The sequence below is a fragment of the Salminus brasiliensis genome, chromosome 25, assembly GCF_030463535.1.
Source record: "Salminus brasiliensis chromosome 25, fSalBra1.hap2, whole genome shotgun sequence".
NCBI classification, from domain to species: Eukaryota; Metazoa; Chordata; class Actinopteri; order Characiformes; family Bryconidae; genus Salminus; species Salminus brasiliensis.
This window is the reverse complement of record NC_132902.1, coordinates 5235194-5258737: the sequence shown is the minus strand read 5'-3', so window position 1 is coordinate 5258737 and position 23544 is coordinate 5235194. Positions and strand designations below refer to the sequence as shown.

The window sequence follows — 23544 nt, the reverse complement described above, 5'->3', positions numbered from 1 at the left end:
TGCGTAAGTCACTGTGGTCCGGCCCATTCAGCGAGATTTCAGAGCCGTCTTCTTACATTATAAAAGGGAGTCCTAAAGGGGGCGTGTTCCAGCGGGAACGTGACGTCTGTGCTTACCCTCTGTTGATGCCTGTGTTTGCAATGAGTAGATTTGAAAAATCCAAGATTGTCTGCACTACTGTCTGACTGGCCTAGTAGAAGAACTCATTAAGAAGAGCTCGTCACATGAGCTTTTCACAGACACTGCACAGTATATCACTTATTAATGCTCATCATGATGGTTGCCTTTGGAAAACTGATATCTGCAGCATGCACATGAATCATGTAAGCTGACATTAAAAGCATGCTGCTCTTTTCTTATTTACAGCCTCTCATTTCAGTTTTGCATTCTACCTTAAAAAACGTAGCCCTTAACTGAAAGAGTACACGAACACCAGGATGCTTGAACAAGAAACCAGCCTTAGCTTCATCCTCCTTCCCTCAGTGTCCTGTCAAAAATGGCTAGTTTCCCCTTATTTTTATGAACATGAAGTGCTTGGTTTTTCACAGCTGGCGTTTGGGCGCAGTGCTGTGTAAATGCAAGCAAACAAAAGTTTTTGTGGCCAGTTTGGCTTAAAGCCTGGCAATTTGATTTTTTATGAGATTTTTATGGTAATCAACTTTTTAAAATATATAATATTCTATATAATTGTCATATATGTTTAATATGTTGTGATGCAGTGTGTCTGTCCTCCCTGATTATTCAACTCTTAAGTACTTTAAAAGGCTGCAGTAAAAAAAAACTTGATGTGGGTGTAGGCCAGGGGTGGGCAGCTGAGGGTCTGAGTCCAGCAGTGTGTGTAGACTCCCCTGCTTGAATCCAGCCCTGCAGGATTTGGTCTGTAATGGATGTTTGTAAGCACACAGATTGGTGGTAATTCCAGGTGGACCACTCTCTCTCTCTTTTTGGGGAGGGTCAGCAGCTGAACAGGGAACTGTTCGACTGTTTCTCACAAGGCTTTCAGGAGTAGATGTACCCCATCTGAGGAGTGAAATGTAGAACCATATAATCCTTGTGAAACGGGGAAAATCGTCATACTTGTGAGTGTATTGCCAAATGTACACCAGTGCAGAGTGTATTGTGTTGATTGTTTCCTGTCTGCCAGGTTCCAAAAACAGTAGAGCTGCTGTATTCCTGAATCCAGTTAGGGAAAGTGAAAGTGCTGGGTTTGCAGATCTCCATAACAGCAACATTAGGAGTGTCTGTTTTCTTAATCTGGGACTGGAGCTACACGTTACCTAAGTATTTTATTATTTACACACAAAATCACTCAAGCTAGCTTAAAGAGTTTAAGAAATCAAGAAGAAATTTGATCTGGAGGTTGAAACGATTTATTCAGTATCTCAGTTGCTAGGTCCTTATATAGGGGATATCTGAATATCTGGGTGATGTAGAACATGGCTGTCATGGCTTAGCTTAGTGGGTGTTTTATTTTTTTATTTTTTTGAGTGAGTACATAATTTGGGTCACTTTACTAGTATATGAGCACACAGAGCAAAAAAAAAGAGGGATAACCTAATGGAACATCTCAAACCTGAGTTTTAATGCAAATTTAACCTATAAAAAAAAGCTTCTCATTATTCCCAACAGACGCCAACAAGATAAGTTATCTAGTCGAGTACTCTTGACCTTGCGATTGTTCTCGCTGTGTGTGTGTGTGTGTAGTGTATTGTTAGACGACCATCGGCTTGCTGCCCTGTTTCTGTCATGCAGAAAATAAATAGCATGCAAGTGGCCGCGGGAAGAAATGATCCGCAGGCTCCGGTGAGATCCAGATCACCCTAAACAAGGTGAGAGTAATCAGTGTTGGACAGGACCGTTCTCACCTTAGACTTCACACAGAATTCTGACTGCACTACTTTACCATTCAGCTCTGGAGGGAGGTGGATGGGTTTTAGAGGCTTATGTTGGCTGTCTACGAAATGCAGTCCTGGAGGGTCTGTTGGTGCAGGGAAATCGGATAACTGTGCTGGGTTTCGGCCCCCCCGTTGCCCGCCCTTGGTCTACGAAGACAAAACCTAACCTGAATCTTATGAGTTAATCAAACTGACTGATTCATTGAAAAGTAAAATGTCTGAAATGAATGTATTGCTGTAGGATGTGTAGTAATGCACTGAATCTCTGTGAGGTGACTATGCCAGGCTTACACTGCAATTTTGATACCTCGCACTGCACATCAGCCTTCGGTTGATATGCTCACACTGTACAAAAGTAGTGCTTCTGACTGACATGGGTGCTCATACTGCAGGTGAAGTGTAGCCCCTAGGTAGACTTCTGCGTATGTACACGCACTCTTCAGCAGAATATGCTGAGGAATGTTAAGAAAAGCAAGACAGAGCCTTGGTATCGTCCAACTACTCACTCTGCTTGTTCTCTTAGCTTGTTTGGACTGTTAATCGGACATTGCTTCCTCTCTCAAAATGCCTTTCAGTAAGCTAAATAAGCAGTATGTGTGTGTGTGTGCACATTTGCATGTCACAACTTGGCTGAAAGCAATCAATTTTGTAGATGAACCATATTAATAAATGTTTCTCAGTCCTAAAAATGAGTCAAAATCGGGCTAAAATCACTCCGTATGTGCCTGGCTTAGAGCTGACTGTATTTACTTGAAACAGCATTGAAATTTGATTGAATATTAGTCTGGTTCACTGTCCCCTTATAGTCTAAGCCATGTGTCCTGCAGCACCGGCCGATTGAGCATGTTGAGTTGGTGTTGGGGGTCGTTCAGTATTATGTTCGATTGAACTCTGGACGTTTCAAATATGTTTGCTATTTGATTGGCTGGTTAAAATAAAGTCTGGGATGCTCTGGTATTTTATAGACATGCTTACTTTTTGTCATATAATCAAACGTAAATTTTGCCAAACTACTCCTTTAATGTATGAACCCTGTGGCAGTGACTTGCTGGCACTATTAATAATTAAGATCATTATTGTTTCACAGGCCCTTATATAGTTTTTTACTAGAGGTGGACAGACTGAAGGCGGTCTTCAGTTAGCCTTTGTGCTAGTTAGCCCTCGTCATATCGGAGTGTCTGGGACCATAAGGGTTGCGCTGCCAATCTTTAATTTTGTGTATGAAGGAAATGATTGAATGGAGAGAGCAAAAGAACGTTCATTTGCATCATTTTGGAACTTATTGAGAATTGTGATAACTTGAATATCAGTTGTTGACACCAAAAAGTTGTAAAGTCCACATGCTGGATTTTCCATGTCAATTTCAGGAGATAAAATAATGTGGTGGTGGTGGTGGGGGAGTAAGGGGGGGAGGTTAATCTAAGATGCTGGTAAGGCATTTTAAGGTTTGGGATTTTTGATCTTTTAGCGTTGAGCTCCACAGTTTAGGCTGAGCTGGCGCACTTCATGTGCAAATATCCTTAAAAAGGTTAAACAAAAGAAAATGCTGGCAAGCCTTTTCACGCTCTGGCGTTTCGTGCGAGTCCACTCAGCACGTTACCTGTCTATGCAAGAGCCCATGCACAGAAAAGATACGCAACCGGACAAGAAAAAATGCTCGCTGTGCAAATGTTTACCACCTTTGGTGTTCCACATTTACTGCTAAGTGGCTATTCCTGAGGGAGGCCGGGCAGCAAGGGTGGGGGGTTTAAAACATAAGACAGTAGCTCGCTATTTTGTACAAAACCCCCAAAAAATCTGTTATAAAGTGTATTATACAAAAAATATATTTCCTAACCTTCGCAAAGATGTGGTGCTTCCTGTTTCGCGAGATGCACATGAGTCTTCTAACTGCTGTGTATCATTTTCACTTAGTTGGACGCCAATCAGCTTTAGTTAAGAATAACATGATGTTATAACATGAACTTACTAATGGCTTGCAGCCTAAGGTTTCTGGGTGGAACTCAATTTGTGCATGCAGCAAACTGCAGTGATTCATACCATGATGCCTCGGGTAAAGCCATACACCTTTACTCCCCTGTTCTAATTGTGTCCCCTGGCTATTTATTGCAGTGCATCTAATAATAAAGACCACACCCAGCCTAAAAACGTGTTTCAAGGCCTTAAGTAAAATAAAAATATAACCTGATCCTTAGTTAGACTCATGTCAACAGAAGACCACAGCTATGAAGCTCATTTCTGCTAGCCGCAACTACCAATAGGTAGTTAATGCATTGTAATGTTGGGTGTTGGTGCTTAAGCTAACCCTGAAAACAGGAAATTCTGTGTTTTATATTTATATTAGTATTAAACAGACTTTTACATACATTTTATTTCTGTGTGCCCCCAATCTAATACAGAGCATTCAGTCCATAGCCCAATGTCCTCACCAATTAGAGAGTTTGTTTGGCTGTATCTGCCCAAGTACCATAGGGGTAAGGTACCATAATTCTGATTAGACAATTTTCTGTGAGGCTTTTCAGGACCCTTTTAGCCTTTTTGTCGTCATTAGGCCTTCTGAAAAGGCTAAGAACGTCCCCTAAATTTGAATGATTTGCCGTGTGTGAGAGACGAAGCCTCCAGCCGCAGGTTAAAGGTGCTTCATCTGCCCTGTTTGGTCCGGAGTGGCAATTTGTCAAAAGTAAACCTGTGTAAAAACCATAAACCACACACACTGCTAAAAGGCACTGGGCGGTCGCTGGGATTCGGTAGCGTCTCTCTCTACTTTTGTGCCAGTGCAGACAGGACCAGTTGGTGCTATGTTCTGCTCGGCTTTGACATGACTTTGTTGCCAGACGTCATAGCAGAGTTGGCGGCTGCAGGCGAACCTAAAGCCACAGTGACCTGCTCTCAGTTCCCGCTGTTCAGGATGTCTCTGCCTAATGAGGATGAGCCATTATCCACTCAGCAACACCACTCTGCTCCTTCCTGCTGCATTCGGGTTCCTCCAGCACGCTGGTCTGAGATCAGATGAATGTGCCATGGTCATACAGCCATATCTATAGTTTTGGCTAGCAAGGAATTGGCCCTGGATCAGCAAAAGAAAAAACCTGTAAAAAAAGGAACGCCGGTGTTTCAGACCCCTCTACCCTTCGGGAGCTCGTTAGAGGCTGTCTGTTTTTGCAGACCCTCTTCATCGGCCCTTTCCTGCGCACTTTAGGGTGGCTCCGGCCTCCGCGGGGAGCGCGTAAATAAACACATTTGTCACTTCTCTTCTCAAAGCAAATTGCATCGCGGGCCTTAATTATACAGCAAGGCTCCTCTGCCTGCTTTATAATGCAGATGAGGCTGCAGAGACGCCGCGCTTTGGCAGCGTTTGAGTGATTTTTCTTTTTTTTTTTTCTCCTAGAGACCTAGGAGGATGCTGCTCTTCTGTTGGGAGTTTTCTTCTTCGTCTTCTTTCTTATATATATTTGTCGGTGTACATGAATATTTTTCTTAAAAACAAAACCTGTTCGTTTATTTAACCCAAGCCTCCAAGCCAGCGGAGACAGGGATCATTAGTTCAGCCGCTGTCAGCGTTAACTGACCATGGCCGTTTTTAAAACAGCCTTGTCTTTCCTAGCCGCAACTGTCCCAGTTTATCCAGGCTCTCAGAAGAGGGTACACATGCCCCCCCCCCCCCGCACTACCTCAAGGACGTTATTCTATGCATTCCCCCCCCCCCCCCCCCCCCCAAACACACACACACACACCCCTTCATTTAGCTCAGCTGTTTGTATCTGTGGAAGGCTTTGGGCATGATGCCAGCTGTAAAGGCTGCTTAGCAGTTAAGCCCATTCCTTATTAACCACCACTAGGCTACGTGTAATTAAGTGCCTAAAGCTGGAAGTCAGGAAGTGCTCTACCAGCCTAATGAGCCCATTCTTGCGCTTGCCTGCTTAAAAGCCGCGTTGGCTGGCGCGGCCGGTGGAGGTTGCGGAACTGGTTCCAGATCCGTACGAAAGGGCAGGCGAGATTGCAGAATCGTGGGCGAGTCTGTCTGTGCTGGCACGCGAGCTTGGTGAAGTGAGGTGATGCAGATCTATCTGTCAAAGTCTTAGCCAAGCATACCCGAGTGCACTGCAGGTTAGGAGCAGCGTGTTTGGTATGCTAGCTTATTTGCTGCGTGTAGTTGACGATCAGTGAATATTTTGGTTGTTTAAATGAATGTTCGTCTGTAGCGTCCAGTCAGTAAGTGTCCAGTGCTTAGACTTTTTAGTGCTTATTATATGCACTTTATTTTTTATTAAACAACAGGGGTGGCCGTCTTTGTTTACTATGTGTCAAAGCTTCTGGGGCTGCAGCGGATCCGTTGATATGCTGAACACACTAAACATAGGGTGAGGGGTATAATGAGCTCATTTAGAGGCTGTCCCAACAACTGGGATATATCTATATATAATATAATTACACACACACACACACACACACACACACACATCTGCTTCTCCCATTATGTGTAAGGAAACCAACACCATAACATGCATTCTTACCCAGAGAAATGGCGATCCGTTACACCACTAACCTGTGGCAGTCCGCTCTGTGTGCATGGAGGTACAGTTATTGATGCATTGGTCATTGCAAGCACTGCACTTCTTTCCTACATGATAGATGTCGCTGCCTGCTCAGAGTCCAGCTCGCCTCGGGCGAGAGAACAGAATGGCACGAATGGCTAAAATACACACAATTTAATACTATGGGCAGTATCGAGGAGAGCAAAAATGCTGGAGGTCATGTCTATATGTACGATAAGTCTAACGTGATTTTCACAGGCCTGTGTATAGGTGCAGGCTAATGTAACACTGAACGCTGAAGCAGGTGGCCATTGTCTTCATCAGATATGTCAGACGGGAATGTGGAGTTAAATTAGGGTTAAAAGCTCTGTAGTAGCCCTGTAAAGTGTTTGTGCAGTCCTGGATTTACAATGGCACTGTTACTATGCTGAGTGTACCTTGTGGGTTTTTAGGGGGGTACTCCGTGTAAAGTGCTAATGGTGTAAAATGGGGTGCATGGGCTGCGTTGCTTATGTGCTGCGAGTGCACACTCAATCGCAAAGGCTTGTGGTGGAATAAGGACACTGGCTGCACTGAGTGTGCACTCCATATTCAGATGCCTCATGGACTGAAGAAGGTGGCTGAATACCGTTGGCGCGCTCTGTCCCTGACAGACTCTCCCTCAGCGGCAGTCCAACACACACACACACACACACACACACACACACACACACACACACACACACACACACACACACACACACCAGCCAAATGTGTGTTAGAGCGAGTCCCCACACCCCCTTCCCCCTCCTACCACCCCCCCCCCCCCCCCCATGTCATCTGTCTCTCAGGTCCACAGGGCCAGCTGATTGGCTAATAAGGGAGGGGCCCACATTAGCTCCCTCATGCCGCAGCCGTCCTGCGGGGCTTTGCGATTGGCTTAGATGAGGATGACCTCACTACAGCCAGCTGTTGATTTGGCTGAGCGTGCGCGTGTATGCGAGGGAGAGGGAGAGAGGCAGGGCTGGTTGTCGTGGCGATGGGTTGGGGCAGGTACGCGAGCGGTCGTCTGCCAGACAGAGCTGAGGTGAGCTGCGCTCCGTTCGATGCTGCCGACGGCGCTATGGAGACTAACGATGTAAGCTGAAGAGCAGATGAGGCTCGCTGCGAGGCAGGTGTGTGTGTGTGTGTGTGAGCGCGCGTGCTAGAGAGCGTGTGTGCGCGAGAGCTGTCCCGGGGAGTGTTGATGGGTCTGTGTATTGTACGGTTTAAAATGTGACTTGCTTCACTGTTCATGTTGTTCCTGATTTGATCCGTGTTTCAGTGTTTGTTTTTTTCTGTACTTTTAAAAAGTACGGCTCTTCATGTTGTGGGAACTGGGAGATTGATCTGGGAGAGGAACACAGCACTGTAGTTTTCCAGTGTGAAGTCCATTGTCCTGTGTTGCAGACTCTGACGGGATCAGGTTTGACAGTGTTGGGAAGTTTCCTCCTATATAAGTGCGTGTGCGACTTGAAGAAAAGCCGGCGTGTTAATCTGTGTAAGGTAATGCTGTCTGGGACATGAAGTCATGTCTGCACAAGCGGTTTTAGAAGGGCTTCGATTATCTCAGAAGAACAGAGAAGGTGTTACTGTTCAACTCGCAACTCGTCCTCAAAGATGCTGAAAAGAACGCAACTTATGCTTCGGCTCACGGCTCGTGCGCCTCATTTCAGATTTCGGTGAAAAGCGCCTAAGGCCACTATTAGCAGACAGCATTGTGCGCGTCTGTGTGTGCGCGCGCGCAAGTGTGTGTTCCGCCGCGTCGCGCTCTAAATTGCGGTGCGTGGCTGCGGGCGCTTGGGAAAGTATAACTGGAATGATGAAGAGGGTGAAGCCATTTGGAGAAAAATGATGACAAAAATCCATGAATATAAACTTGTAGCTGCTTTCCGGCTTGTTATGAGGGAGCATTGCTTGGTTGTTAAATGTGAGACTCCTTCTTTTTTGTGTGCCAGCGTCGTAATTCATCATTTCCCCTGTCTGCATCGGTCATTATCTTTTGTGCTCCTGCATTCACATTTGCGCGATGAGATGGCTTGTGCCGTTTTGCCTTGAAAAACATAGGGAGCATCCTCTCCTGATTCTAACAGACTGGTGTAATTGTCCATCACTGACTATTATACCCTCGTTTTGAACTAATGGTGATCTGCCTACTTGCAGTAATTATTAAATAGCCAGTCTTGCTTTGTTCCTTAACGTGAGCCGACCTGTTTTGTTCGGCATGCCAGCAGCCTCGGTCATTCACGACGTCAGCATCATACGGACTGGGTGAATTCTGTTCATCAGTTTCTAACATATGCAGGTGCTCTCCAGGTTCAAGCTGATCACTGCCCTTGTTTTATTGTACAGCGAGGCAAGACTGGCTAGTTACTATTTACCAAGTAGGCAGACCACCATCAGTTCAAAATTAGGGTACAATTGATCATAATCGCTGCACCCTAGTAAAGGTTTTGTCTGGCAAGCTACAGAGCGACGAACCTCTATGCTCTGTGATTCTCCCCATTATTCAAGATTTTTTACGTTTCCACAGGGTAAGAGGTTACTCTGCAAATTTCAGAACCCCTTTTCTTGCTCTGTTTGATGTAAAGAGCTCTACAGACTTCTATACTTCGGTATGCAGATTCTCGAAACGTTGGCAATCTCAACTCTTAACTGGGCTTTTTTTTTTTAAGCTGTTGTGATTACGTCAATCGCTCTAAACCAACAGACAGAAATCCTAGTTGCTGTAGTCTGTAAAGTTATGAGTGATCTGCGCCCTCTTGTGGCCCTATTGTGTATATTTCAATCGGTCACCTCTCGAACTGCCATTTGTACGACACCCAAGTGCCCGATCTAACCCTACCCTTAGCCCTGACGAGAATCACCTGCTTCTGCTTCTTAGTTCATTAGCAACAGGCATCTATATCTGTAGATAATCTATAGGGGGCCATCAGATTCAAGTGCGACCCCGAGGTTTCATTCCGACAGCGGCCGTACACCCACGCACCCGCCCGCTAAGAGCTGAGTGGCTGCTGTAATGGCTGCGTTTTGCATATTAGACCCGCCACAATATGTCTTGTAATGACTGTGCGCCAGCTTTGTTTAATATTTGAGTAACAGCATATCTGGGATTTTATTTCATTAAATAAATCTCCTGTTAAAGCTCTTAGTGAACCGCAGCACGGCTGCCTGAAAGCGCAGGTGTCTGGATGGGATGTGTTGGAGGCTCATTTTTGAAATGGAGATTGCAAGTTACCGAGCCTCCTCAAAAGTCTTTCGGGGAGAAGTGTTGAGCAGGGTGGATCTGCTCAGGAAGAGGGAGGGAGGGAGGGAGGGAGGGAGGTAGAGAGAGGGAGATGCAGACAAATGGAGGCAGGGATTGGAGGGGTATTTAGTAGTTTGTGGCTGTGGTGGTGATGCTGTTCTTCCTGCGCATTCTTACTAAGAGCTCTGTGCACTTTAAAGCCTTTACAGTAGAGTTCATCCGTGGGGCGAGCGCCTCCCCTCCCCTCCCCTCCCCTCCTTTCTGCCCTCTTTACAGTCGTAATTGTGCTTGAGTGGGGCACTTAGCGCTGGCGTGTGATTAGCACACTGCACTAGCGACTAGCCCTCTGACCCAACTGCCTGGTTCCGTAGAGCGAGGGAGAGGAGAATGAAAGAGCAAGAAAGGTGAGAGAGAGAGTGAGAGAGGGCGGTTTAAAGAGTGGCTTTTAGTGTGTGAGCAATGACTGTAGGGGATTTGACACCCTCGCCCATACACCACAAGTACAGCTACTGCAGAATCTCACACACACACACACACACACATACACAACGCAGTGGCAAATTTGACAGGGATCTGACAGCTTGACTTTGAGCCTGCATGCCAACACAGCTTCTATAAGTGTGTGTGTGTGTGTGTGTGTGTGTGTGTGTGTGTTTGTGAGAGGAAGGCCAGGGTGCCAGCACCTGCTTCTGTCATTGACACCACCTGTGTTACTGTCACTGTGTGTGTGTGTGTGCGTGGTGCTAATCTCCTGAATCCTGATCAGCCGTCTTTGTGTGTGAGCGGCTAAGGTGGAAGCACAGGTGGGTAAATTTGAACTTGCCTCAAAATATCACGATACTTTTCGTGGCGGCTGTGTCCAAAACCTTGGTGCCTTGCCGCTCATGCTGTCTCATAAGTCAGTGCAGGTATGAAGATCTCTGTAGCCGAATCCCCAAGGCAGCTTTACATACTGAGGTTGCCAAGGTATTGTTGGCTGTGGTCGGACGTCAGCGATGCTTTTCCGTGCACATTTTTGCCAGCGCTGATCTGGGGTTGCTCATTCCTGAAGTGGTGTTGTAACATATATAAACTAGGGATGCCCCAGTCTAATTTATTAATCCAATAATTTTATCGTTTGGTGAATGTGATATGATTTGGTTTGCTGTGTACATATGCCTCCTCCTCTCGGTTTTCAGAGCTGAAGAATTGCATACTGTACTCCTGCCAGTGCAACAGGGTGTTTCTGCAGTAGTTTAGTTTCTAACCAGCATTAATTCAAGAATAAAGCCTCAGTGGAAGTGTGTTTCCCCACATGGGCAAACACAGCAGGAAATAGATCATCTTAAGGCATCTTAGGGCAGAGTCACTTAAATGCAGTAAGAGCTTTTTTTTACATTTTCATGTTCCACACTGCAGTCGTTCCCTTCTGAGAACGCTTCTGTCCGTTGCAGGTTGTGAATAATGTTTGTTGATGGCGCATACAGGACGTCAGAGGGCGCTCTGCTAGAGTACAGCGGCAAAAACCTAGGATCATAACTGGATCAGGCTTAAAATGGCTGATGAGTGATCCATCCAAATGTGCCTGAATCAGCGCAGAGACCTCCCTAATATAAAGTCTAGAACGCTTTCATTTGATTTGGAAATTAAGATCTTTCTGGATGAATTCATTCATTTATTAAAATCATTTTTAATATTGTGTGTCTGTGTGTGTGTGTCTGTGTGTGTGTGTATATTGTAGTGTGTGTGTATGTATGTGATGTGGGGGTTTTCCTTGTATGCAGTACTCGGTATCTACCAAAAAGTGGTCCAAAGAAGAGCAACCGGTGAACTGGTGCCAGGGTTATTTGCACCTAAGGCTCATTGATGCAATCTATGAAGGCCCCACCTCACAACTTATAGGACTTAAAGGATCTGCTGCTAACCTCTTGGTGCTAGATACCACAGGACACCTTTAGAGGTCTTGTGAAGTCCATGCCTCGAATGGTTAGATCGCTTGTGGTGGCACAAGGAGGACCTCCTCAATATTAGGCAGGTGGTACTAATGTTATGGCTAAAGTGATTGATGTATCTCACGTTATACCTATACTGTTACTAAAGACTGATATCACGGTACTGATGAATGCCATAGATCGTGCAGCGCTACTTGTGTAGCCGTGTGTCTGTGAGTGAGTAAGCGAGCGAGAGAGAGAGAGAGTGAGTTTCTGGTATTGTTGACTGGATTATAGAGCCGGGTTGAGTCCACTTGACCTCCTCTCTAAGGATGGATGCCAGGTTGGGGCGGGTTGCCAGGTTGGTGGGTGCCAGCTTGGCGAGAGCTGAAGCCAGTGGGCATCAGGAGGGATTATTGTTGCCCTGCCAGAGACCGCAATATGCCAATCTCTCTCTCTCTTGCTTGCTCTCTCATGCTCTCTATCTATTCATCATCCAACTGACTGTCCTCATACTTTACTTTCTCTCTCTATATCTGTGCTTTCCTTCTCTCTCCATCTTCCCTTTAACTCTCGCTTTTTCTTAGTTTTTCTCTTGCACACTCTCGCACGCTCTCATCTTTTCTTTTATGCTCGTGCATTCTTTATAATAGGCCTTTTTATTCTTGCACACCCCCCCTTTTTTATTTTCCCGCGCGCGCTCTCTGAGCTATCTGTTGGACTGCCTTTTTCTTTATTCCAGTTTGTCTTTCTTTTGTTCTCTCTAGTGCAGTAATGTCTCTCACTGTGCATTTTAATGCAGGGCAGTGATTTTGTTAGACTCTCTCTCCCTTTCTCTCTCTCTCGCTCTCTCTCTCGCGCCCTCTCTCGCGCCCTCTCTGCTGTTAGTTCTTATGACTGATATCCATATTCCTCCATTCATATTCATGCAGGCAGCACTTCATCTCAGTTTTCAGAAAGAGGGAGGCCAGGATTTTGCATCTTCCTCCCACAAGACACTGGAACCTTTCATTCATTTTAATGTCACGTACACACACACAGAGAAGGAGGGAAAAACACACACACAACTTTTATTTTTGACTGACGTCACCGAATCCCCCTTGGAATGACCGCAGATGACAGAGCTGTCTCTGACCCCTGGCCCCTGTCTTTGTTTGTGTGTGTCAGGTGTGTGAGGGCGATGCGGAGTGCGGGTCGTGGTTGGGTGACCCGACCCCAGCGCTGGTGAAGGAGTCATGGGACTGCAGCCTGTCGTCATCGAAGCGTCCTCCGAGTGCCCCGTGCCCCAGAGTCCTTCACCCCCCTGCGTTACCATCCTTCCGCCCGACACAGCCGGTAAACAGCGCTCCTTCTGCGCCTCACTCGGTGCTACTCTTCGCCACGTTTCACCGCAGTTAAATGCAATTTTACTTGTTAGAATTATTTTAGAAATGCACATAAATTTGGGCAAATAAAATCACATTCTGTATGAATATTACAGTCAGTTCTAAAATTCCAGTGGCGATCGAGTTCAACAGCTATGCAAATTGATGTTCGAAAATCTTCTTTTAAGAGCACTCCTCCATTATAAACATCGCCCATCATTGGTGCTCTATCGGTTGAACAGTGGCTCATAGTTCTTGGACACTCGATGATTGCTACTTGCAGTCACACAATGCTCTCAATCACCGCTTCAGATCAGTGCATTGTGATGCTGTTAAATACCATTATGTGTAACATGGAAAAATGAATGTCATCAGTGTAATCTCTCTATCTCTCTCTGTCGCTCTCTCGCTTCCTGTAGTCTGTGTATGTGTTAGGTGCTAGCTCTGATGAGAATGACTGAGGCTGTGTTTGAGGAGAGAAGCTGTGACAGGATGAAAGTCTTCGAGAGCGACAGCCCTCACCCTGACGCCCCACCCAAACCGCACAGCCCCCAGCATGCGCACGAAAACCACACCGCGCACACCCACCACGCAGAAGAGCACATCCCTAATGAGTGTGTGAGAGAACAGAGCTCCTCAGATCTCAATAACCAAACGCAGGTGAGTGGTGTATGTGCAGATTAGCTAGCTTCCGAAATTTGTAATATGTTCTGTGTCCTTATAATTGTCAGAAATTATAGTTGTGATAATGGGATTGGTAGGGGTTGGTAAGGGGTTTACATGGTGCGTGGTGGAAATTGTAGTCTGAAGCTATTATGAAATAGGATTGAGGCCAAGCAGTGAGTCTAATTAATTGCTCATAATGAGTGGATAATGGAGAAATCGTCTGACGTACCTAATTTGCCTTGGCTTCTTTCTGTTCAATGCACACACACATGCATCTATACAGCAGTCAGAAAATGTGGTTCTATGCCTTTATGGCTAAAATACATCATAAACATACAGGGTGTTTGGTACATATAAACAGCTTATCTCAAGGCTGACTAATTATGTAACTGTGCAGGTTTTATTCATGAAAAAAAACATATATAAATAATAATATTTAATATTATAATATATATATATATATATAATATAATATATAAAAAAAAATATATATATATATATATATATATATATATATATATATATATATATATAAACCAAGCTTGTGCTGTTTCAACCCTGGCTAGTGCTGCGTCTGTAACTGTATTGACACCCCCATGGATGGCAGCATCTTGTATAAAGCAGACAGCTCTCAAACCAGCCCCTCGGATACTATGCCCCACCTCCATACACTTGTAATTGATTGTTGTTGAGGGTGGATATATTCTCTAACCCCCAATTTCTCAAAGCTTAAAAATATGGTTTTAAAATGTGATGCTGAGAAGTCAATCAAAGAATTGAGAATTTCCCCACTGTGGGACTAATAAAGGATTATCTTATCTTATCTTAAACAATTACACTGGTTTTCTGTCCCACGTAACACATACACTCGCTTCTGTGTACGTTTGGAGCATAATGTAAGCCTAGACAAGCGACTATCAGACGCAGAAATATTGCAATAAATTACGATATTATTATGATTCGAGTTCTGTACTGCAAAGCCTTAACCTATAGCGGACATTTTACGATTTTATGATTGCATACTTACCATACTATTATCAGCTGAACTAGCTTCTAATGACTTAATTATGTCTGATACTAACTAACGTCTCTTTCCAGACGGCATGTAAGACTGTTAACATCCACTGGTTCTTTGCATTTGTTCGGCTGGACACCAAAATACTGCCAAATGTTGGCGCCCGGCGTGTGGACCAGCTTGTGCACAAGATCTCTCGCGCACCAGACTTTCATTTGCATGAACCCCAAGTGTTCTTTTCCAGACTCAAAATCTATAGCAAAATCTTTCTACCTGCTCTTTGAACCACCCACAGTGTGAAAATCTTTGTTCTTAGATGATGTGCTTCACCTTTGCACTGTATCCAGGTCCATTTTGGCGGTCACACCTGTTTTTTTCCGGAAATATGCCTCGAAATTTGACATCCAGTTGTATGTGTGCAGTTAATTAGTTTTTTGAGGTGTCTGCATTTTTGCATGAACCCTATATTAGAATGATTGCGCAAAGCAATGCCAAAAAGATCATGTTTAACCCTTTATATCCTGATGGCCTATATTAGGGCAGGTGATATGGTAATAAATACTTTCATGCTAAAACTATGCTAATACTGATGCTTTCCCTGGGTGTCCAACCGGCAGAGGCATTCGCTGTCGTCAAACGCACACTGAGCACCCACCTCTTCCAAGAGTACTTGGACGAAGTGTAGTTCAGAGAACTGCGACCTGTCAGAATAGTGATTTATTTTTGTTTATGTCTTTTATTTACTGCATTACATGCAAATGAGTACTGAAAAACATTTGGGAGAGTGATAAGATATTGACCCCCCTCTAGGCCTGTATGTGGGCCCATACTTTGATTCCTTGCCCTCAAACAACATAAGTTGCATATTAGTTTCACAGCAGTCGAGCCCAAGGTCCAAGGGGGTGCGTTATTCCCATATTCAATATTCCTGAACCTTGGCCAAAGGCTTCCCACTGTGAGCAACGGTCAGAAAAATGATTCCATAATATCCATCAAGTGGATCGCCGTGGCAGTCAGAACCCTGATTAACCCCCATTCTCAGCCTCTGATAAGAGAGAAGCGGAGGGAGCCAACAGCGGGCAAATCCTGGCCAGGTTGCTGCATGATTGGCTCTGGCCAGGGGCGAGAGAGAGCGGGTGAGAGAGAGGCCGGATAATCTCGAGCTGAAATCCTGCAGGCTTATCTGCAAACTTCCTGTATGTGTCTTCCTCCCCGAGGGACGACACCGGGGCATGGAGCGTTCGTGCGTGTGTGTGTGTGTGTGTGTCAGTGTCACCAAGTCACGAGATGGGAACGTTAGAGGTGTGTGTGTTGGGGGAAGTGATTTGGGGTGGTGTGTGTGTTTGGGGGGGGGGGTGACTTTGCCACCATCTGCCGCTGGCGCCGTCGTAGAGGAAGAGAGCCAGGTGCAGTCAGGCGCAGTGTTGCTGACTTCATATGTCCCTCGCTCTCGCACGCTCCCTCTCTCTCCCTCTCGCTCTCTTTCTCTCTCGGTTGCCCAATTAGCTGCTTCACTGATGGAGCCACATTGCACACCTTCTGTCACAGGATACAACCTACTTGGTTTAATACTACAGTACCTCTCAACACACACACACACACACACACACACTAAGGTGATCTACAAGGCAGAAATTGGCCTCCGTGATGGAGTTTGCTTGTTAAATGTATCGATTGGGATGTTTCTGTAAATGAGCTTGTGTGTTTACTAGGGGTGTAACAGAACACAAAGGCCACGGTTAGCTTCACACCGCTGTTTGGACCTCACGGTTAGGTTAAGCAGAAAAATGTGAACGTCAGCAGTGTCGCAAGACAACAGTACAGAGAGAGAAGACTACAGTTACAATAGCAATACCTCTAAATCTACTACAGCTCCCACAATACCATACAAATCTAACAACTTGCTGTTTAAAGGTTTTCTTGTGAAATTACCGTATTTACTCTAATAATGTGTATCATACATTCTCATTATCATCAAACCATGACGTTTCTGTATGAATGGACCCCTAGTGTTGATGAGGGCTAATTATTTCCTCACAACTGAACCTAAGGACTGGTGGTAGCTCATGGAAAGCCTATCTCTGCAAGGGTGTTGCAGTGATAACCTGTCTATTCTGCAGCCCTGCATGGATTAGAGTTAATTTAGCTCATCAGTGCATTATCACGCCCAGTCATTTATCATTTGGGTGCATGTAATAGACATATAATGGACAATAGAGGTGTGTCTTGTCACTTTTCATTTTAGTGAAATTACCTTTTTATAAAATGATCATATTCCTCTCAAACTGAAGCTGTAGTCTAGCCAGGATTTTGGTGTGGAGCAATCCGTTAAGTTCTTTAGTTCATCCCGTTCCGACAGGTGTGACTTTGCCATGCAGGAAACAACTGCAAAATTTGCAGGTCTCATTTGGAGCACTGCTGGAGGTGGAACCAGACGTGGTCTTCTGCTGTTGTACTGTGTTGCTTTTCTGTACACGGTGGTTATCTGAGCTAATCGGACCATTCTCCTTTGACCTTTGGTGCTCAGACCTGCCGCTCACTGGATGCTCTGCTCAATGGTTGTGCTGAAAATTCTAGAAGATCAGCAGTTTCAACTCAAGCCAGCCCTTTTGGCACCTGAGATCATGCCACAGCTGATGTGAACATTACCTGAAGCACACCACTGCAGTCACTCCGAATGTGATGTTGGCCAAAACCCTTTATTTAAACATTATAGGTTATTAAAAGCAGTATCGTTGGTAGAGTAGTTTGCTTGCCAAATAAGGACACGATTGAGCTTGTGTTTATTATAGAAGCATTGTGCAGGCCACTGATCGAGCTCGTCCTGAACTAAACAGGTGTGTCTGGGATGAAGAACACTGAAGCGTGCGCTAGGCGCTACCGAGCTACGCATTGCTTCCAGGATTGGTAGCGGAGAGCACCCTGAGCTGTCTGATCCAGAGCTTGACCCTAGCGGCACTAACCGCTGACCCCTGCAGGCTGCTTTACGGAGCAGGATCATATAATTTACGGTCACCTACTGTTCGTGCCCGGGTTAACCCAGCGAACATAATGAAACAGGCTGCCGGAAAACCTTCTGCCCTCTCTGGCTTCCTGCTGGGCGGGCGCAGGCTGAACTGTGGAATAAGGCTGTTGGACACAGCAACGGTACTGCAGGCACAGTGTTGTGTGTTGCTGTGACTGAAGCATTGCTTATTTATGAGATGTGCAGAGGAATACATTGTGGCAGAGCGAAACGGTGTGGAGGTTTCATTTCGTGCCGGGCTCTAGTATAGTAGTGCTCTGCAGCACATGACCCAAGCCTGTTGTGGAGGCTTTTGAAGATGAAAGTGAGATTTAATTCAGTATTGCTTATAATCTTGACTAAAGCATGGTCACGCAAACTAGCATTGCTCATTACATTGTTCCTCAACCTGAAAGACAATAACTAAATAGATGCTCAAACACAAGTCCTTGCCCATGACATCAGTCGTTACGTCATCGTTATAGTCAGTGTGCCAGTACATTTTGCTGCTGTCCAGTTAAAAAACAATGTATTCCCATTGTCATTTTTTGTTTACTGTATCAACTGACCAATAGAAAGGCTCTAAATTTATTGGAAAATACTGTTCATTTTCATTTGAATTGATGCCTTTTCCTGTAAAGTCGCTATTTTTGGAGATTATTTAACTTTTTTTCGGACAGGCACAAAATACAGTCTTGTGCAATTAAAAATGGCAAAAAATGATATCTATTAAATTCAACACTGGTCAAAAAAATAACCATAAACAAACAAAATAACGTTTTGTACATTTGACTTTAGACTTCTAGAAGATTTCAAAATGCTGATACCTAATGAGTAGTTTGTGGCGTTCGGCTCAATAATGCAAGCAAACCAATGGCTCTTTTTAAGCTTTTTGAGGACCCCCAATTCAGCTTTTTACCAGTGGCTGGTCTCCTCATTCATAACTTGTCTGGCTGAACTTGATTTTGTTTTTTTAACAGTTCTATGACGAGCCTTAGAGCCTTATGTACATTTAATGAACCTCCACTTCGTCGATTCAGGGGTTGTGGAATTGTTACCGCTGCATAGCGACAACCCGCTCGTTATGGGGTACTACTTTTTGATGAAAGGATATGACCCTATTAAAGCATATTTACTATGACATTCAAGACTCTTAATTTGTATTGTTCTTTACTTTGTATAAAAGCAATAGAACACTCAAGGTTGTGAATATCAGCTGAGATGATCTACAATTTGCAATAACGCACTCCCTCTCGTATTCTGTTGCTTAAGTGTAGAACTCTTAACCTGGCTTAACTAACTTAACCCATTTCTAGACTTCTTAACGCACCCATTGGAGATCAACATCAAGGATCGCACCTGTATTTCCTGTTCTGTGGTGTACTTCCCAGACTGTCCTACTGTAGCTTCTGTTTCTGTGACCATGAACCAGTCCTTCACCGCTTCTTTGTGTCTCGTCGCTTTCTATCCTGCAGCCGTCCCACTCCACAGCACAGCCGATGAGACGCTCTAAGGTACCGTATCATGCCGTATACCTTCTTCAGCATGACCGCATGCCCGGTGGGGCGCCATTCCATCAGTGGCAGTTTCCATTTGCCTGCTGATCCGAGGCCAGTTCTTGCTGTGCGGAACAAGATCTTGCATGACAGGACTGATCCTGTATCAGCATGAGAGGACGGGTTCTGTGTTCAGGTCGTATTTTGATGAAAAATTATGATGTTTGGCATCCAAGTCCGCTGCGTCGGAGCTGTGAGGCTAATGTAGCTAGCAGGTCCTGCGAAATGGCATGTCTGAGTAATGGCATACTTGCCCCAAATCATGCCAAGCTTTAATCTGCAAAAATGGATGAAAGCACAGACGAGATTCCAGCCTCAGAAAGACTTAAGGTTTTCTAAATGTCCGTTTTAGACGTAACTGTGTCTGAAACATACATAAGCTGGTCTTCTCGAGATTACTCTACTCGACGTGGGCTGAGGCAAGGCGGTGTGATGATTGAGCTCTGCGCCTTGCACGAAGCTTCCATTAGCCTTGTAGCTCCAGTTCAGCCCATCCAGTACATTTCAGGTGAGAGGACTGTTGTGTAAATGTTATTTTCCACCCAGCTATTGCTTTCAGAGTCCCATTTCCTTCAGACTGTTGACCAGAGGTTATTCACTCCCAGTACTGGAGGGCCGCGGCACCAGCACACACTAGGGCTTTTCTCTGCTCTAACAGCTTGTCAAGCATTTCGTGAGCCGAGTCGGGTGTGCTGTGGCAGAGAAAGCGCTAAACATTGAAGTGCAGTGGACTTTTTAAAGGCCTCAAATAAAGGAACGCCACTCTACCCATTCTAGAGAGTGCGGGAGAGGCCTGCAGCACTTGGTGGAAAACGTCCTCTCGAGTATTAAAAAAAGAAAAGCAATGATTTGGTGAATTACCTTCGTAAGTGTGTTTTAATGGCGCCGTAATGAAGGCAAACCGTAGTATTCTTTTGGGGATTTTTCTGTAGCGAAGCGTACTTTCAGGGAAACGTCTCTGCCAGGAGCTGCCTGTTTTCCTTTTGGCTGTCGTTTTTGCCTTATTACCGTGCATCTTGGATGGAAGCATGTAGGGTGTGTGCGTGTGTGAGGTGTGTTTTTTTTATTTTATATTTTTGTGTCATATTCTGTACAGTTTGATTTCTTCAAAAAGAGCATCTTGTACATTTCCTGTACTTGCAGTTGTGCATCCCTAAGTTGTACCCTTACACTAAACAGTTATTGAGGTCATTTTTATTTATTTATTCTAATTATTTTGACTAAATATAGCAATCTCTGGACTCTGGCCTTCACTGCCCACTGATGGAGTAGGGTTAGCCTAACTTAGCTTACTTGCTGGTGTAAGAGCATGTACCCTTTTCCCTCCAGAATTGGCTGCTGCTATCATTTAATGTCATTTATATGATCTACAGTTTATTCAGTTACTCATATTCTACATGTTTATTGATATTTTTTATATTTTGATATGAAACCATTCAGTCAATCAAGTATCAAGTGTCTGCCTGGCCTTAGTTTAGAGACACGACTGCTGCTGTTTTGGTGCAGAGCTCTTCAGCCAGTTCCTTCAAGATCGTTCCCATAGCATAGCTCTGATAATCCTTTTCTTATGTTTGCTCTGTGCGCATGCAAGGTGAATGTGTGCAGATTTGTGTCTCGCGTGTTTCGGCTTTTCCATCCATGTTGCACCTTGCTGGACGTTTTTCCTTTTTTCTTTAATTTCTAAAATTTGTTCTGCGCTCCAGTCGTCATCTGTATTAGTAACCATGGTTACTCTCCTCCAGTCTAACGCGAAAGTAAAATTAGTCCGGAGTTTGGCGGTGTGTGAAGAGTCGTCTCCGCCCACGATCGCAGAGCCGCCGCACCAACACCAGGTAAAAGCTCTGTGTGTATGTGCCCGTGTGTGTATGATTCGCTCACACATGCCGTCAGCCCAGATTTACCGCACTTGCGTCAAAAGTCTTTCACCCGCACAGCTGTAGCCCTCCAGAGTCGCACTTCCACAGCATCAGCAGTACACCCAGTAATTGAGCTCCATGTGTGGTAGGTGTATGTGTGTATGTGTCTCTTTCCCTCTTATAGAGGCATTTGTGTGTTAAATAGATGCGTTTGAAGCAGGTGTGTGTGTGTGTGTGTGTGTGTTTAATATATGTGTGTGTAGGGAGTGGGTTTGTCCCAAGTGCAGTATTACTCGCATCCATCATCTCTATAAAATGTAATTTTCCTGTGTCAGCAGCAGAGCTCTGCGGATTGATATAATTGGCCACTTTCACTCAAACCCCATTTCTGCCCTATTTATTAAGTTATCCTGCAGCTCAGAGGCGCACTCGGAGACCCATAGCCCCCCTCAGGTAGACCGCACACCCGCCGCTTATATGAGCCATTAAAAGTAAAGCAATATTTTGCAAAATTGCCAAATTAGCATCGTTGTCACCCCTGATTCGCTGCTGAATTTGACAGCGGAACGCTTAGTAAACAGGACATATTGGGCATTTTGTTGCTGGCTTGTGAGACGCAATAAGGTCTAAATGAGCGACTTTAATAAAAGCTCTTTGAAAGGCTTTTCTCTTTCTGCAGAATTGGGGGGAAAAAAATGCTGCAGTAGTCGTAGTCTCTCATTTGAATTGGTTCAGTGCTAGGCATATATTTAATAGTAGTTTTGGATAGGGAAATGCTTGCAATGAACTTGAATGCATTTTTAAAATGTATGTATATTTATTTATTTAATTATTTATATAGCATTTTCTCCTTTTTTATCCAATTTGGTATTGCCAGTTTATCCACCCGATCATAGCTCCCCCTAGCACTAGCGATGCTCCCACCAGCAGGAGGGTGAGGACTTGACGCGTCTCCTCCGATTACATGTAAAAAAACAAACAAACAAACAAAAAAAAACAGGCAGCCAATGCGCTCAGAGGAAAGCGATGGGTCCCCAACTCCACCACACCAGCTAACAGACGCCTGTGCCAGCCAACGTCGCTTAAGAGTGATCAGGGGAGAGAGCGCCATCTAGCCACCCGTAGAGAGCGTGGTCTATTGTGCTCTCCTAGACTTCGGCTGATGATGGCAATTGCAAGCCCCGGCCATAGTGGTAGCGCATTTGATGTTACAAAGAGTATTTAATTGTATAGATTTTAAGATTGTAAAGCTACGTTTCAGTTTCTTGAAGGACTGGTTTCAACAGGCCACAGCGACGAGTCTTTTTGAAGGCCGAAAGACGGACAGACGGACAGACGTCCTTAACCAGTTTTATGTCCTTGAACGAGTGAATGAGCTTTCCTCCCTTGAGAGAGCAGAAAAGGTCTCTATTCATAGCCTTCTCTTTCTCCGTCACTCTCCTTTATTTCTCTCTCTCGCACTCCTCCACTACCTTTTCTTATTTCAGGGTATGGATGTTTTATCTTTTTATTTATTTATTTATTTATTTATTTATTTATGTTATTTTGGTTGCTGCTATTTGGTTGGTTTTACGGCCATTTCCTCGCACCAGGTTTACTTATCTGAATCATTTTTGCAGAGCTCACAAAAGACAGGGAGCTATTGATTGATGAAGAGACGAGGGGGTTATTTTTTATAACTATGTAGGGCACTTACTGCTACAGCACACTTGAGACAGGGAGGGAGGAGGGAGAACAGTGGAAGAGCATCTCAAATTAGTTTAACGTAAATATCTCTGACAAAGTGACGAATCTCCACTTAAAACCCCCATGACCTCAAAATCAGTGATTCAGAGCTTTCATTAAAGGTCTCCAAGTTTTATGGGCACCTATATGCAAATATATATAGTATATAAAGATTAAAAAAAGTCCTTGACACTCCTCAGTGCCCTGTAATCAACTCTGTATTCTAATGTTAAGTCTAATGAAATACTCTATTAGGTTGCCCATGTCCTTCTAACCCTGTACCTAGTTCTGGTATATTCCTGATATTCACACACTGCATTGTTGCTTTTTGATTGTACATTTGATTTTCAGGTCTACCTGTAACACAACAAGCATTCTAGCCATAGAATAATGCCCATTAAATGAGTGTGCTGTCGCCAAGCAGTTATTTTAGCTTTAACACAGGTTTATGGGGTAGAGCATATTTGCCACATTCTCTCTCAGCTCTGAATGCAGTATTGCAGCATTTTAATGCAGTATTGCCTCCCTGGTGCATTAGCATGCCATGTAAAACTAAATTAAAACATATTGATACATGTTGTACAAATTCACCTGCAATAAAATGTGCAATATGAATATTTTGACTGCACATTTTTCATAAAATACTGCTTGTTCATCTCTTTCTCTTATATTTCCCTTTCCCATCCATTAAAGTGGTTGCCAAGGAGGTTTATTTTAAAGAGAAGAGTATTTGCTTCTCTTCAGGTCTGTATA

General features: G+C 44.5%; 1 protein-coding gene across 8 annotated transcripts in view; it reads left to right on the top strand.

The window, feature by feature from the left end:
- r3hdm1 (R3H domain containing 1) overlaps window positions 1–23544 on the top strand; it is a 55071-nt gene that overhangs the window by 2445 nt on the left and 29082 nt on the right. For 3 of the 8 annotated variants that reach the window (XM_072671139.1, XM_072671137.1, XM_072671132.1), the window contains exons 1-5: window positions 7406–7584; window positions 12773–12940; window positions 13389–13629; window positions 19130–19168; window positions 20953–21042. In XM_072671139.1, coding sequence (XP_072527240.1) covers window positions 13417–13629; window positions 19130–19168; window positions 20953–21042 — 342 coding nt within the window. In that variant the 5' untranslated portion in view covers window positions 7406–7584; window positions 12773–12940; window positions 13389–13416. Of the gene's footprint in view, window positions 1–7405; window positions 7585–12772; window positions 12941–13388; window positions 13630–19129; window positions 19169–20952; window positions 21043–23544 lie in introns of those variants that run through there. The other 5 variants (XM_072671134.1, XM_072671133.1, XM_072671135.1 and 2 more) reach the window with 5 other exon arrangements.